The 15,548-nt window shown below is 42.6% G+C and overlaps 1 protein-coding gene across 5 annotated transcripts in view; it reads left to right on the top strand.

The window, feature by feature from the left end:
• Positions 1 to 15,548, top strand: part of CEPT1 (choline/ethanolamine phosphotransferase 1) — a 33,278-nt gene extending 17,730 nt beyond the window's left edge. For 4 of the 5 annotated variants that reach the window (XM_074528175.1, XM_074528177.1, XM_074528174.1 and 1 more), the window contains exons 5-9: positions 5,822 to 5,906; positions 10,663 to 10,794; positions 11,448 to 11,606; positions 12,831 to 12,956; positions 14,636 to 15,548. In XM_074528175.1, coding sequence (XP_074384276.1) covers positions 5,822 to 5,906; positions 10,663 to 10,794; positions 11,448 to 11,606; positions 12,831 to 12,956; positions 14,636 to 14,755 — 622 coding nt within the window. In that variant the 3' untranslated portion in view covers positions 14,756 to 15,548. The remainder of the gene's footprint in view (positions 1 to 5,821; positions 5,907 to 10,662; positions 10,795 to 11,447; positions 11,607 to 12,830; positions 12,957 to 14,635) is intronic. The other variant, XM_074528176.1, reaches the window with a different exon arrangement.

Consider the following 15,548-nt stretch of genomic DNA (forward strand, 5'->3'; position numbering starts at 1 on the left):
TACTGTTCCTAACAATATTTGGTCACAGAAGTGATTAGAGGGATGGAAACCTCCTAAGAGGAAAGGATGGGAGAGCTAGGGATGTTCAACCTGTAAAAGGGCAGAGTCCAGGGAGACCTTTATGCCTTTTCTTGTGCCTGAAGAGCTGGAAAGGAACTTTGGACAAGGGATAGAGTGCCAGGACAAGGCAGAATGGCTTCAAACTGCCAGAGAGCAAGGAAAGATGGGATAGTGGGAAGGAATTCCTCCCTGTGAGGTGGGGAGGCCCTGGCCCAGGGTGCCCAGAGCAGCTGTGGCTGCCCCATCCCTGGAAGTGTCTGAGGCCAGGCTGGACAGGGCTTGGAGCGCCCTGGGATGGTGGAAGGAGTCCCTGCCCATGGCAGGGGTAGAATGGGATGAGCTTTGAGGTTCCTTCTAACTCAAACCATGCTGGAGGTTCTCTGGATCTTCTCTTTATCTGGGAAGACTGTACAGCTTTGAAGACAGGCAAATAATCTGCATTTCAATTTGTCACAACAGGGAAAGGAGGATCAATAGAGGAGAACACTGCAGTGTGTGCAAGAGAATCCGTGGATGGCAGTGTCACCACAGGAATTGCAGCTGCCCCTGGAAACTCTGCAGGAATTTTCCTGTCTTGTGAATTTAGGCAGATAGGGAGTGAGGGTGCACTTTGAAATGTGCATTTAAAAACTCACAAACTTCTATGTTTCTCTGGCTTCATTTGAATTAAATCCTTGGGTGTTCTGGTTTTTAGGCTGTGGTTACCCCCAGTGCAGTGCTGACATTGCCTGACCCTGTCCCTGCCTTCTACAGTGCTGCTGGTTATTATTCTTCCCTAGCATCACTTTGCTGCAGAATCAGTACTTCTCAGCATTATTGTGAGTGTTCTCCCCAACCTTGCCACTGGATGTTCTGTCTGGGCATTTTAGTTTGTCAGATATTGAGTCTGGGCTCTTTGCTCTGTTTTCAGCATCAGCTCTTTGTTCTTGTTCTTTGCCTGGATGTTCCTGCTGATCTTTGCAGGGTCTTCTGTTTATTTTATACAAGATGAAAAAGCCCCTGGTTTATTTGAAGAAGAGATTTTTGGAACTTGATTCTTTGTGTCTTCTGAACTTGTACAATAACTTTCCGTCCATCTGTTGTGGTGTGGGAATGTCTTGGGAAAAGGGTTTGTTTCATTTTCTTCATTTCGTGGCCTTAATGATCTTCCACACAATGTGCGCAGAGTCAGGGCAGTGCTGACATGACTCAGTTGTCAGGAAACATCAGGCAGCAAACCTGTCAGGCTGGGGGGAAGTGTGGCTCCAGTGGTGCCTGAAAATAACCCACATAATAAAAATATCCCAGTTCAGAGGCTTTAAGGCCCTCTTGCAGAATTCATGCTGCTTGCTCTTCCCATTTGTTTTTTCTTAGGACTTCCACTGTAGTATTTAAATGAGTAAATAAATACAAACACAAGTTGAAAATAGAATCTTTGAACTGGCTGATTTTCTTCTTGCTTTGAAATGGTTTTACTTTCTTACAGCTCTGTGTGTGGTACCTGCTTCTGTGTAATTAAATGTGATTATAGTAATTAAATGAGGCAGTCTGGAGGAACGGTGGCCTTTCTCTATTTTCTGCCTTTTTTCCCTTATTTTTTTACTATGATTTTATACATGATCCATTGCTCCAAAATTATGTTTTCTCTAATGTTTACCATGGGAGAGTCACTTGAATATGCAATGGAACTTGATGTAGAATAAAATACAGTACTAATGATGTCATACCTAAGCAGGAACATTATCACCCTGCTTTGTGAATAAATTCCGCATGCACTAAAGCAAGTTGGATGTATTTTCCCTCAAAAAGGAAGGGATTGGTCAGATTCCCTCTGTAGAAACCTCCCTTGTGGGGCCCCCTGATGGGGAGACCCCTAAAAAGTTCTGTGCTAGGAATGAGGCACAGATGGAACACTTGGCTTTTTGGTCTTCAGGTTGTTGTTTATTTTTGTCTTATCAGAAGTTCTGCATGCTGTCTACATCTCAGACTTAGCATACAAAGAGAAGGCACCAAAAGGCACAAGACACACAGATTCAAGGACTTTTAAAGCTATTTTGTCCAATTAACTCTTAGAATGTACTTTATTTCAACCTTTCTACCAATAACTAATTATTTCTCTGTCTACGCAACATCTGTGTTGTGGTTTTTTTTGACCAATTGCTCTGTGCTCCCAACACTGTAGAAAACAGAGTAGATGAAGAGCAAGAAGGAGATCAGACAATGCCCAAAATCTTCTGTCTTGTATCCTATCCACCTCCATACTAAAAACCTAAAACTCTTAAGTTTTTCACCCTGTGATAAACTCTACTGCTATCTATTTCACACTATTACACACTCATAGATTCCAATTAATCCCAAAGTCTTGGAAGCTTTCTCCAAAGCCAAAAGGGCAAAGGTTAAAAGCAGTGTTTTCCTGAGGATCAGAACATCTCAGGACAGGCAGAGAAATTTTCCCTGTGCCCTGGGTTCTAACATCCCTCTAAGTGGAGCAAGTGCTTTCCTGCAGCCCTGCTTTTGCCTTCCCATTTATTGGGTAAGTTCCCAGCTCTACCAGAGTTTAAAAGCATTATGGTGACCTTGGCAATTTATGGATTTTTTTGATTGCTAGCTCATTTTACCTGGATACAATGCATAAATTGAAGTTAATCATTTAGGTGTAAGAATGTCCTCTGGATCACCTGATGTTTTAATGTTTTCCAGGCAGTGTGGATATTGCTTTGCTCACGTTTCTCTTGACAAAACTATTGTTGCTTTGGTTTAAAATGGCATTTTTTCACTTCTTTTTCATTTTAGGGAGCTGTTTAGGACTTTTATGAAGGCTGGTAGCAATCAACTTGTCTGCCATTTCCATTTATTCCTCCCCTCTCTGGAGCTGCCAAGTCCCACTGGCTCAGTGCTGGGTTGTGTGGATCCAGGGGCTGAGCAGACCTTCCCTGCCGCCTCCTCAGGGCTCCCAGCATTCCCAAGGTCACAAAAACACCAGGAAAGCTGATGGGCTGGCAACTGGGACAGGAATTTCTTCTTTTTGGTTGGACTGTTTTAGCCAAGCCAATGTCCTGACCCTGCTGATGGCAGGAGAGAAGGTGGGGCTGAGCAGGTGTTTTTGGGGGAAGAAAGTGGTTGGATTTTAAGGAGCTTGGGATGACTGCTGCATGTAGCAGCATCATGGATGTATCTGGTTTATGCTGTGGTTGCACAGTTATCTTGAATTCAGGTTGAACCCAGAGAGGAGCAATGTGCCCCTTTTCACACTTTGTGCTTCCAGATGTTTGTTGCCTTCTGTGGTCCAGCTTTGAGGAGCTGCCTGTGGATGTCTGGATTCTTAGATTTCTGTCCAGAGGCTACTTGACATCCTGCAAAAGAAAGATTCACTGAATAATTCCAACATCAGGCATGTGCTTTACTGATATCAAGCTTATCATTTTAAGTCATCTAACAGTAGTTTTAATGAGCATGGGATGTTCGCAGGCCGTTTTCCTCCTTGGGATTAAGAATTTATGCTTTCTTTAGGTGATAGTTTGGTGTTTACTTTCTCCTCAGTAGGTCTTAATGCTTTTGTCTTCTGTTTTAAGGAGACATTTGGTATTAAAAATACAGTATATTAAGGTGGAATTGAAGTTAAAACTCATATTTGTTCTTCAGTAGGAGATTCTTACTGTAAGTCAGGGGCAAGTTTTTAACAAATATCCTTGGCTGCCTGATACTGTTTCTGTTTGAGTTGGAAGGGCAGAGCCCGGGGCAGGGGAGTAAAGGTTGTGCCATGGCTGTGTAAAGATAAAACTGTTTCCCTACCTCAATCCAGGCACTGCTCCCCGTGTATCTGTTGGGCTCTCCGTCTTGTGCAGAGGTTTGTCTGGCAGAATAACTTGGTTTTCCATACATGACTTTAGTGAGCATAAGATTTCTGCTGCCAAAAGAAACTTGGTTTCCTATCCCAGGAAAGCTGTAAGTTACCTCCATGACTTATTAGTCACTGTTTCTGTGAACTTCCTCAGTTTCTTTCTGTTCTTTAGGAGATTGACAGAAGTAGTGAAACGGGCTAAAACACATTCCTGCACTCCTGGAATGGAGTTGCTCCAGTCCTTCCTTGGCTGGACACACTGAGAACACATTTCCATGCTGACTCCAAGGGCTGGGAGGAAGTAATTTGCATTAAATCAGTTGATTTGTGTATCTCTCCTGAGCATTTTTAATTTTTTTCTTGCAAGGTATCTCAATGGCTCTATTTGTTTGTATCAGGACTAAAACCTGAGATATTTTAGAACATTCTTTCCTCAGTGGAAGTCAGTTTTTTCCCCAGCCAATTGTGATTGCCTTGCAGGATTGTTATTGAGCAAATTGAATATAGGAGGGCTCCAAAGGTTGCTTCCTGGATGTTCCATCTCCAGGTTTGTGTAGTGGAAAGCAAATTGGCAAAGCAATCATGGACTGGAGTGGGGTGGAAAGGACCTTAAAACTCATCTCATTCCAACCCCTGCCATGGAGATATCCACCATGGGATTTAGGTGCAGCCTTGGAATGATTCCTTGTGCATGTGGCTCTGCTGCTGACCAGACTGGAGATCCTCAAATGAGAGGATCCACTCCCAAACTGAAACAAAGTCTATGGAGAGACCCTGAGCTGATACTAAAATCAATTCCATGGTCTTGTAGCTCATTTAAGGCAGACAGAGGAAAGCCCAGCCCATAATGCTTCTTCCCTGTGCAGGTGATATCAGCAGGGTTTTGGCACAGCAAAGCCTGTGTGTGCAGGAAGGGATTTGGAGTCTTTTAGGTAGAACTATCTAATTGGAAATATGGATAAGCCAGAAATGCTTCAAACTGACTTGAAGGATTATTTTTGATGCAGCACTTCAGGGCAAGATACTGTTATGGGCTATAATATGTAAGTTATTTATAACATACATCTATATGCATATATATAGATGTATAGAATGTGTGTCTCTATTTATAACATTATTGTGTATATACACCCTATATCTATATATATATATATATATCTATATATCTATATATCTATATATCTATATATCTATATATCTATATATCTATATATCTATATATCTATCTATATATATGTATCACACCAGCAAGTCTGTCCTCTTCATTTCTTCATTTCTTCATTTCACTTGTATTTTTATATACTCCTATTTCTGGCATTCATTTGTACACCCATTTTCCCCTCTTTCTACCTCCAAGATTTTTACATGCTCCTTAAAACAAAGCCATAAATTTTCTGTTTTCTCCCATTCTCCCTGCAGCACATCCTGGCTCTGCTGGAACCAGAAGTGGTTTCTCTTCTTGCTGCCACTGCACCATTTCTATCAACCCTTTAGGGATTCTTGTTTCTTTTCAAAGCTTGATGCTGTTCACAGGATATTCATATTAAGATAGGCTAGGGAATATAATAGGGGTTAAAAATACATTTTTAGAATTTTATCATCTCTACTAAATTCTTTTTTTTTTGGTGGACAAGGTTAAAACTGAATATTTATTTCTGCAGCTGCCACTGGGCAGGGAAGAGTTCCAATGTTTCTGGTTGATAAAATGGATTTCTGTTATTGCACTGTGAAGTAAAACAAAATTATAGTACAACATTGCTCTTAGTTTGAACAAAAAAGCTAAATACATTTTTGCCTTCTAAATTATTGGTGAGTTTTTCCTCTTTTCCTCAGCCTTTATACAGTGCATGACAGAGGTGTGCTGCTGAGCTTGCAAATAACTGACTTGAAATTGCTTTGAATAATTTTGCTTTTTTTTTTTGGCTTTTTATACCTAATCAGAATTGATGTGACTGAAGTACAAATCTTCATAATAATCATGCATTTACTGGCAGTGATTGGAGGACCACCTTTTTGGCAATCTCTGGTAATTTTGCTTGTGTTCTTATTTTATCCTTTTTAATAATCCAGTGATCACTGAAGCACTCCTGCACGTCTTGAGACAGTTTCACTTCTGCAGGAAGGTTTTACTTTTCCTTATAAATGGAAACAGGTTTTTGAATTCAGATCCCATGGAATGAACTGTGGGTTCTGTCTGTACCAGAGTCATTAAAACAAGGTTATTTTATACCCTGTGCGTGCTGGTGAAAAGCTATCAAACATTGCAGGAACGTAAACCTTTGGTGAAATCCTGGCCAAAACCTGAATGAATTTCATGCAATAAACAGTGGAGGAATATTAAACTGGGATGAGGATTTGGGGGAACTCTTGGGAGCCATCAGTAAATAATTAGGCCTGAATGTGGCTGATGACTCTTGGTTTGTGTAAGGGGTCAACTCCCCCTTGTCAGGTTTTCCTTTTAAACTAAGATGATCCTGATTAAATGAGCTGCTGGCACAGCCTGGCTGCAGAACTTTTATTTATAACTATGTCTATGTATTTTTCTATATATAATATATATATGTTGATATAGGCTTGCCAGGCCATGCCAGCTGACAGTTTAATAATAATGATAATTATAATAATAGTAATACAATAGTAAGTATTGCTGAAGCCATATTGAGCTATCAAAATGACATTGTCCACAGAAAAGCATGTATGTGCATACATAAATAAGTTTACTGGAAATCAAATCCAAAGCATTGATTTCCTGAAAGGTTTTCCTAGTTTTCCTTCCTGGTTATTGATCTTCTCTCTGGATTTGGTAAATGCGATTCTTAAGGAGAAAGAACTCTTGATTTCAGTAACACCAAGAGATGGTCAAAAGTCCCTGAAAAGCTTCACTCCAGATGGATGAATTTCTAATGTGCTCTGTGTAATGAACCCACAGTATGTGGAAAGGATCCCAAATGAGCTAATCGAGGCCATCCTGATTTTGCTGCTTATGCTTTCAAACCCTAAAGCCCTTAATTAATTCTATAAACTGCAAATACTATCTATAGGGAATGAGGGTGGGAAGGATTGATTACAGAATAAAAATAAGGCTACATGTAACCTTATTGGTGACATTAATATCTAGAAATATTAATGTGGCCAACATCCCGATGCAGCTGTAATTTAATATTCTGTGTTATCAAGAGAATTTATCAATTCCTGTTCTTAGTTTCCTTTAAAAAAAAAAAAAAAGTGGTGAGGGGAGGGGATGCTGCTACAGCAACCTCTGGCATGGTTCAGTAATGTTTGTGTGGGCTTAGAAATGGATCTCTTGTTATTAAATAGCTTAAATAACTCCAAAATGGCCTTTAAAATAACCCTTTTCAGCAAAATCTTGAAATCTATCAGAAGTTCTGGGTTGGAGCAGCATTTGCCTAAGGCAGCTCCCAAAAATATTAAACTATTTTGGTTAGTTTAACTGAGCATCTCTCCAGAGAACAACATTAATCAGGTCTCCCATGACAATCCTGTTTAATTCAATGAGTGAGATTTTGTGTTCATTTAGAGATAAATCTTACTGCTTGCAGAGCAAAATAAATCACACAACCCCTTCTCACCCAGCCCTCTCTAATCCTTTAATACTTGATGTGACTGCAAAGTTGATGGTTTGGTATTTTCTGTTTGCTTCTGTTTGGGGGAAATGGGGAGTAGATATGGTTGTGTACTCAAACATTCCACTTTTCATGGGAAAAGCAAAATACTCTGAACAGGCAAAATGCAGAATTGTGAATTTTGGAAATTGTTGCTTTCGTTACCTTTGTTTTATTCCATGAAACTGCGTGTGCCTGTCTTGGCTCCCTCCTTTCTGGCAGTGTAAATTCTCTTCAAAGCCTGTTAAATGCTGCTCCCCATGCTCCTGGAGCTGGGCGATTCCTGTGGGATGCTGAGTATGGCTCAGCTTGGATCATTTGGGGCATGTGAGTAAAGCAAGGAAGCTTAGGGTAACTTGTTTAATAGATTGTATATTTGGAGTTGATTTTCCTGCTTGAAGCAAGAAAAGTGATACAATTGTTGGAGTTTTCTCCCGTAGCGTCTGGAATATGAAAAAGCACAAACACTTTGGGAATATGAAGATAGAATTCAGCCCTCTGGAAGTTGTTCTTTGGGCAGATGTGACTGCAGTTTATCTCGACAGCTCCAAACTCCAGCTGGGATGCAGCCCTGTGAGAAGGACTCCAGGGTCTGAGTTGCCCAGCTGGCTGTGGTAATTGTGGGATTGGTGACAGGAGGAGTTCCTGGAGGAAGTGAGACTCTTCCATGCTCCCTCCCTGCTGCTTCCATGAGCCCTTAGCTGGGCTCTGCTCTGGCTTATTCCCTCATAATTTTATTTTTTAAATCCCAATTCATTCTGCACAAAACTGATGAAATATACTCTGGAATCCTGGGAGTAATTTTCCGGCAAAATGTTCCAGACTCCCTTTAATGCTGGCTCTGACAGCTGCTCCCGACTCCATCCATTGCCTGTTGCCACTTGGTTACTGCCATGCCTGGGCTCTTTACAAACCAAATCTGCAATCATGGAATGGTTTGGTTTGGAATTAAAGCTCATTCAGTCCCACCCCCTGTCATGGGCAGAGACACCTTCCGCTGTACCAGGTTGCTCCAAGCCCTGTCCAGCCTGGAATGCTTCTTTCCCAGGGTTTACCTGGATTCTGCAGCTCTCTGGGCAATGCAGCTTTCCGTCTGTGATCAGTCTCAGATGGTTTAAAAGAGAAAATTCTTTTACATTTGCCTGTAAAAGATGTAATTGGTAATGATTCCCTGCATTGCTGACATGGTTTTGGGAAGTTCTGCCTGCACGTGGTGTTGGATGAAGCCCCTGGAATCACCAGGAAAGGCAGAATAATTGCAGGAACTATAGTAATAAATGGAATACCAGAGAGGGAAGCCTTGCAGCTGTCTTCCAGTGTCCTCTGAGTTAAAATTCAGGGACTGTGGTGCCACTTTGTAGGAACATTTCACTCTCTCCCTCCAGTCAGAGGGAAGAAATTAAAGTAATCTGATATTTGCATGGTTTTGCTGCTTCCCACTTTTGGCTTTGATGATCCCATTTTGTACACAGAGAAATTCAGCAGGTGCTGACTTTTTAATCCACTCCTGGCTTTCCTCTGCCGAATTTCTCTGTGTGGCCGTTTCTCAATATTTTTTTCTTCTGACATATTTTGCACTGATGCAGCTGCTGTGGAGGCCAAAAGGAGGATGCTAAGAACCTAAAATTGGCCAAACTGGGTTTTATAACAGTGTGGCCTTATCTTCTCCTTCCCTGAGCATCCTTCTCCAGTGTTTGAGTGGAAGCTGGGGATTCACGGGGTGTTTTTCCCAGCCAATTCCCTTTGTCTTGGGGAAATGTCAACCTTAATGTCTTTTGACTCCTGTAATGGAGTTTGCTACTGTTTCCTTTTGCTTGTAAAAGTCAATCCACCCTGTTCTTTAAATACCAAAGTTCTGAGGCAGAGGCCAGCACGGGTACCTGCTTTTAGAAGAGCTTGAGGAATCCTGAGCCTCCTGACATTAATGAATGATTAGAAGTAGTGCTCTAGTCTGGCAGTTCAGGCCTTCTCTTTACTTGTCTTAATTATTTCTGTCCAATCTTGTAGGAAATGCCTTTTTTTTTTTTTTTGCCTTAACAGGGTAGCCTTAGCAAGGGAGAAATATATTTGAGTGTCATGAAATTGGGGCGTGGTTTGGGGAGTGGGCTGAACAGGGCATGAAGGGTTAAAGCTGCTCTGTCTCTTCATTATGCCCTGGAAAGATGAAGACATTGAGTTGTTGAATGGAATAGAAAACTTAGGATCTTCAAGAACAATCTTCAAGCTCCAGCAGGGTGTGGACAGCGCTCTCAGGCATAGGGTTGGATTGTTGGGCTGTCTGTGTAGGAACAGGGGTTGGACTGGATGCTCCTGATGCGTTCCTTCCAACTCATAGCATTTCATTGTTTACCTGCTGAAAGCTACTCTGAGAGTGTAATTAAAGAAAAAGATAAGCAATTTGACCTCCTTTGGTCTTCTGTTCCTGGCTGGGCTCATTGGGGAGCCAAGCATTTATTCAGTTGAGTGCCATGACTTCAGTTCCTGAATGAAGAGCATTTAGTTGGGAATATAGATATACATAGATATAGATAGATATACAGTTGGGAGGTTTTGGGTAGTTCTCTCTAAACATTTGCTCCCATAACATATCTCCTGTGGTTTACTTTGGACTATTCTTCATTTCTAGTTTTTCCTGTTCTGCTTGAAACATGACTGTTAAAAAACGAAGGAAACTTTTGAAACTGCCTGTGCTCGTTCTCTCCTTCTTTAGCAACCTCATCCTTCCTCTCCAGGTCGCTCTGTTCTGACTTGTCTGATCTCTTTGCTTGCCTTGCCTTGCACTAAAGTTTGGATCCAGTGCTTGAAAGGGTTTATCTGACCATCCCCAAGTGGCTGTTTTTCTGCCCAGTTTGATCTTGACTGCAGCTTCAGGAAAGGTGATGATTCTCTCCCCTGGGGTGATTTAGAGCAAGTTCTTGGTTTCTGTCCATTTCTCTGCTTTTGGTGTCTCTTCTCTGGTAACTGAACATAAGTCTGGCTTTCTGGGAAGCTTCATGGAAGCTTTTGGAAAATAAATTTTTCTCTCTGGAAATGCCAATCTCTGTATAGCAGAGAGAGAAGAGAAAATATGTTGAAAAGTGGAGTGTTTGAGTGCACATGAAATACTAACCCAAATCTGAGTTTGTACATGTTGTAACTTCTTGTCTCTCTTCCATTAAGATTCCAATACTGAATATTCAGGTGAAAATATTCCCAGCTCTTTGTACTGTGGCAGGAACCATATTCTCCTGTACAAACTACTTTGGTGTGATCTTCACGGGTGGAGTTGGCAAAAATGGATCCACTATAGCAGTGAGTACCTTGGGCTGCCAGTTCCTCCTCAGCACAGAGGCTCTTCAGCCACAGTTTCTATTTAACATAATCCCTCCTCCATGGAAAATATTTTCCCATTAGCTCCTTGCTGGCTTGGGAAAAACAAGTTAATATTGCATGTGTAAGAATAGTAGATTTAGGAGTCAAATTTTTAAAATTTTTTATTAAAAGTACTCATTGTACTTTGATATTTGTTTTTGAATTAATGAGATAAATGAAGCTATACAAATACACCCCTCACTGAGGAGTTCATAGAAAAATCCTATGCAAAAATCCATTCAGAAAGAAATCTTTCACGAAGATTCTGGGTTTGATCTTTCTGAAAGATCTATATTATTTATATTACCAATGTAAAAGAATGAGTGGATGTGTCTGCACAAGCACCCTCTGTTGCAGTGTTCTTGCTGCCTAAAATATTATTTTTTTCCCCAGAACCAGAAAGTTTCCACCACTTCTCAGCTGCTGCATGCTCAAGTTTCACTACTTTTTGTTCCTTTTACCACCAGCATTCAGAAAGATGTTTCTAATGTGGTTTTATTTTTAACCCCTCATTGCACACCACATGAGGGGCTCTTTGAGGTTTCTTTGCAATGTGCACATTTTATTAACCTCATGCTTTAATCTCACCACAGGGAACAAGTGTCCTCTCACCTTTTCTCCATATTGGCTCAGTGATCGCCTTGGCTGCAATGATCTACAAGAAATCTGCTGTGCAGCTCTTTGAGAGGCACCCCTGTCTCTACATCCTAACTTTTGGCTTTGTGTCTGCCAAGATCACAAATAAACTGGTGGTGAGTGTGCCAGAACCTTCCCCAGTCTTGTTGCAGGAGAACTTTTTGTAGATTATGGAGCTCTCTTGTTTGTGCACTGAAAGAGATACTTGTGCTTTGCTTTGAGTAGCCTGGAGTGCAGCAGAGTCTTTTTGTGTTTGAAAGGGCAGTGTAAATGTGGAATTGATGCTGTGGTTGCACAGGCAGCGCCAGACAGCTCAGAGCTGTTTCTCCCCCTTCTCCAGCTGTTAATTCACACATTTGCAATGTATTTGTGCATGTGTGAAGAGTTGGGCTGGAACAGAGGGGGTTGGAATCCCCCTCAGACGCAAAGGGGAGGAAGGTTTGGCAGAAGGAGAGGAGGTGATGGAGCTGCTGAGGTTTGGAACACTTCCTGAGGGTTTAACTTGAAGAATTGGAGGAAAATAGGGGTTAAAATAGTTAACAGGTTTATACAAGGGCAGAGGTGTCATTGAATGAGGGTTAAACAGCTCCTGCCTCAAAGGCCATCCCAGTTCTGCTGACCTCTGTTGGGCTGTTGTGAGCTGGGTCAATGCTGGACTTAGCTCACAGTGAAAGAGTTTCAGTTCATAGTGGAGGAAGAGTTTAAGCTCACAGTAGAAGAAAAGTTTCTTTCTTACCAGGCCTGCTTTGGTGCTCAGTCCCATCCCAGCTGTGCTGTGCAGTGAGGATGAGTGTGGGCTGGGTTCTCTGCACCTAGGGAAGTGAGAAGGGCACACATGAACACCAAAAATGGCCATCAAATTGTAACCAGCGAGAGGTGGTGATCCTCATGGAATGGGAGAAAAAGAGGTGGAGGGAGAGGAACACCAAGTGTCCTTGACTTTTTGAGCTCCAGCAGCTGTGAGTTTTTGTTTCCAGGCTCAACTTTAAAAGTTACCAGTCTGCTTCCATTTCACTGTTTGGTTTCTGGGAGGAGGAAGAGGTGAGCTGGAAAACTTATTAGTGTTTTTTCCTGTGCTACATTCTCTGCTCTAATAAAAGATCCCTCTCTGCAAACCTTGCATCTCTGTAGCTGTGGAGCACCATGGTTCAAACAATATTGTTGTGGCCACTTGAGTATGTGGTATTTTTCAGTAATGTGGCTTGAACGGTATGGTTTTGGCTTTGTGTGTTCTGAAATCACTCTGCCTTGGCTGGCATATATTTATTTCTTAAACTTCTCTTTTTTTTTTTTTTTTCTTTTTTCTTTCTTTTCTTTTTTTTTTTTTTTTTTTACTGCAGGTTGCCCACATGACCAAGAGTGAGATGTATCTGTATGACACAGCATTCATAGGCCCAGCATTGCTGTTCCTTGACCAGTATTTTAACAGCTTTATTGATGAGTATATTGTCCTCTGGATTGCCCTGGTGAGTCCAAGCTAATTTTATTCATTAGCTCTGCCACTAATTCATCGTGTTGGCTGTGCCCAGCTGAATCCCCTGGAGTGGATTTGAAGCTGGTGCAGAGCTGAACCAGGACCACAGTGTCCCTGGTGTGGTGTTGGGACAGTCCTGGGGATCTGACAGTCTTTAGGGATGGTCTGGGTGAGGGGATCGAGGCACTCCCAGTCAGTTTGCAGAGGACACCAGGTTGGGTGGGATGTAGATCTTCTGGAGGAATCTGGACAGGTTGGATCCATGGCTGAGGGCAGCAGTGGGAGGGTCAGCCAGGCCAAGTGCCAGGTCCTGTCCTTGGGTCACAACAGCTCCATGGAATGCTCAAGGCTGGGAGAAGAGTGGCTGGAAAGCTGGGAAAGGATCTGGGAATGCTGGTAACGGCTGGACATGAGCCCAGGTGGGCAGGTGGGCCAGTGGAGTCTGGGCTGTCACAGCCATGGTGTGCCCAGTGTGGTTCCCTGTGCTGGCACTGCTGGGGCAGCTCCAGCCCTGGGGCAGCTCTGGGCCCCTCCTGACAGGAGACACCCTGAGGGGCTGGGGTGTGTGCAGGGAAGGGAACTGAGCTGAGGAAGGGTCTGGAGCACCGGGAGCAGCTGAGGGAGCTGGGAAGGGGCTCAGCCTGCAGCAAAGTTCTGGCTGTGCACAACTCCCTGACAGGAGGGAGCAGCCAAGGGAGGTCAGGCTCTGCTGCCAGGCAACAGGGGCATGGTCAAGAGGAAATGGCTTCAAGCTGTGCCAGGGAAGTTAAGGTTGGATATTTGAAAAAAAAATGCTGAAAGAATTAATCAGGTATTGGAATAAATTGCCCAGGGCAGTGATGGAGTCACCATACCTAGAAGAGTTCAAGAGGTGTCTGAATGTGGCACCTGGTGACATGGGTTAAGGATGATTATGGGTGATGGTGGGATTCGGTGATCTTGAAGGTCACTTCCAGCCTTGATGACTGTGATAGTTTAAAATTTCAAAGCATTGTAGCAAATATTCAAAGCTTAGATTAGAATATTTTGCAGTTGAGTGTTGCTGCCTCGTTAGCAGGGTCCTTGTGATGGGCAATGCCTGGGTGCTCTGGCTGTGGCTTAAGGTCTGGAATGTCTGTCATGACTCTAGCACCCATTGGGATAAACATCCTAAATTCAACTTGTCTGGGCTTATTAAATGCACAAGTTTAATGTACAAAAACAGTGTCAACCTTTTGGTGAAATTGTGTTGGTGTGATGGGAAAAGATATTTTGTGTGTGGCTTTCACCATTCTGAGTTAATGGGGCATTTCACAGTATCTCTGTAGTTGCTGTACCTCTTATCCACTTTCTGACTGTAGAATTAAGAGTCTGTCTTGTCTTAGGCTGGAAGAAAGCCCACAATACCCAGAAATTCTTTAGGGAGTGATGCGCCATCCATGGAAGTGTCCAAGGCCAGGTTGGACAGAGCTTGGAGCAGCCTGGTGTAGTGGAAATTGTCTCTGCCCATGGCAGGGGTGCAGCTGGATGGGCTCTAAGGTCTCTCCCATCCCAGGCCAGTCTGGGATTCTGTGGTTATTCCTGGAGTTGGAGATTCAGCTCAATGGACCACAGTGCTGTGGTTGTGCAGTGCGGGCTGTTCCACACGTAAGGATCATGTGGGATAACTGTGGCTGATGTTTTCCTGTGCAGATCCTGTCCCTGTTCGACCTGCTGCGATACTGCGTCAGCGTGTGCAACCAGATCGCCGCGCACCTGCACATCCACGTGTTCCGCATCAAGGGCTGCCCCGCGCACTCGAACCACCACTAGGGATGGGAGCTGCCACGGGGGAGTGGAGGGGGAGTTGGGGTTCTACAGGAGTGGATGAAGACTTGTAGGAGACTAAGGCTAAAAGCAGATAAGAACAAAGTAATTTATAATAATCAATGTTGTATAACTTTTCTTCTTTGTTATCAGTAACACTCCTTAACTAGTCTCCTGCCTGAGAGAGTGAATTCCAAGTACACCCTAGTCAACTTTCCATGTAGTCAACTCTGTTGGTTCCAAGCCCGGGAAAGCATGCAGGAAGAAAATGCTCTGTCTTTGTAATTACCTTGATTACAAATTAATCTCTCTATGGTGAATGGATCCCCACCAACTGAAGTTTCTAATGTAGTATAATTACAGCTGCAATCTGACTTGCTTTTAATTTTAATATTTCATCATCTCTTAGTGAAATACTTGTTTAGTGTCCACTTGGAATTTATTTACTAAAGACCTGAGCTGGTAAAAACCCAGAGATATCTCACTAAGTTGTGTGGCTGCAGCAGCTGCCAGGTGGGAGCCAGGCTGGGGTGGTTTTTGCTCGTGCATTGCTGACAAAGCGGTTTCATGCTGAACAGGGTCCTGCGAGCCAAGGGGTGCCCGGCATGCAAAATAGTGTGGTATCTTTGTCAATTAATTTTATTTTTTTAAATAAACATTATCTAAAAAGACAACTTATTTCTCAATTTTCTTCAGTGGAAAAGACTATAAGAAAAAAAATTTACTGTTTACTTTTTTATGTATAAAACTTAAGCAAAATTTCCTTTCTGCTCTTAATAAATAAGAATTCTGAGAGCAA

This window comes from Zonotrichia albicollis, chromosome 28 (genome assembly GCF_047830755.1).
Source record: "Zonotrichia albicollis isolate bZonAlb1 chromosome 28, bZonAlb1.hap1, whole genome shotgun sequence".
In the NCBI taxonomy this organism is placed as follows: Eukaryota; Metazoa; Chordata; class Aves; order Passeriformes; family Passerellidae; genus Zonotrichia; species Zonotrichia albicollis.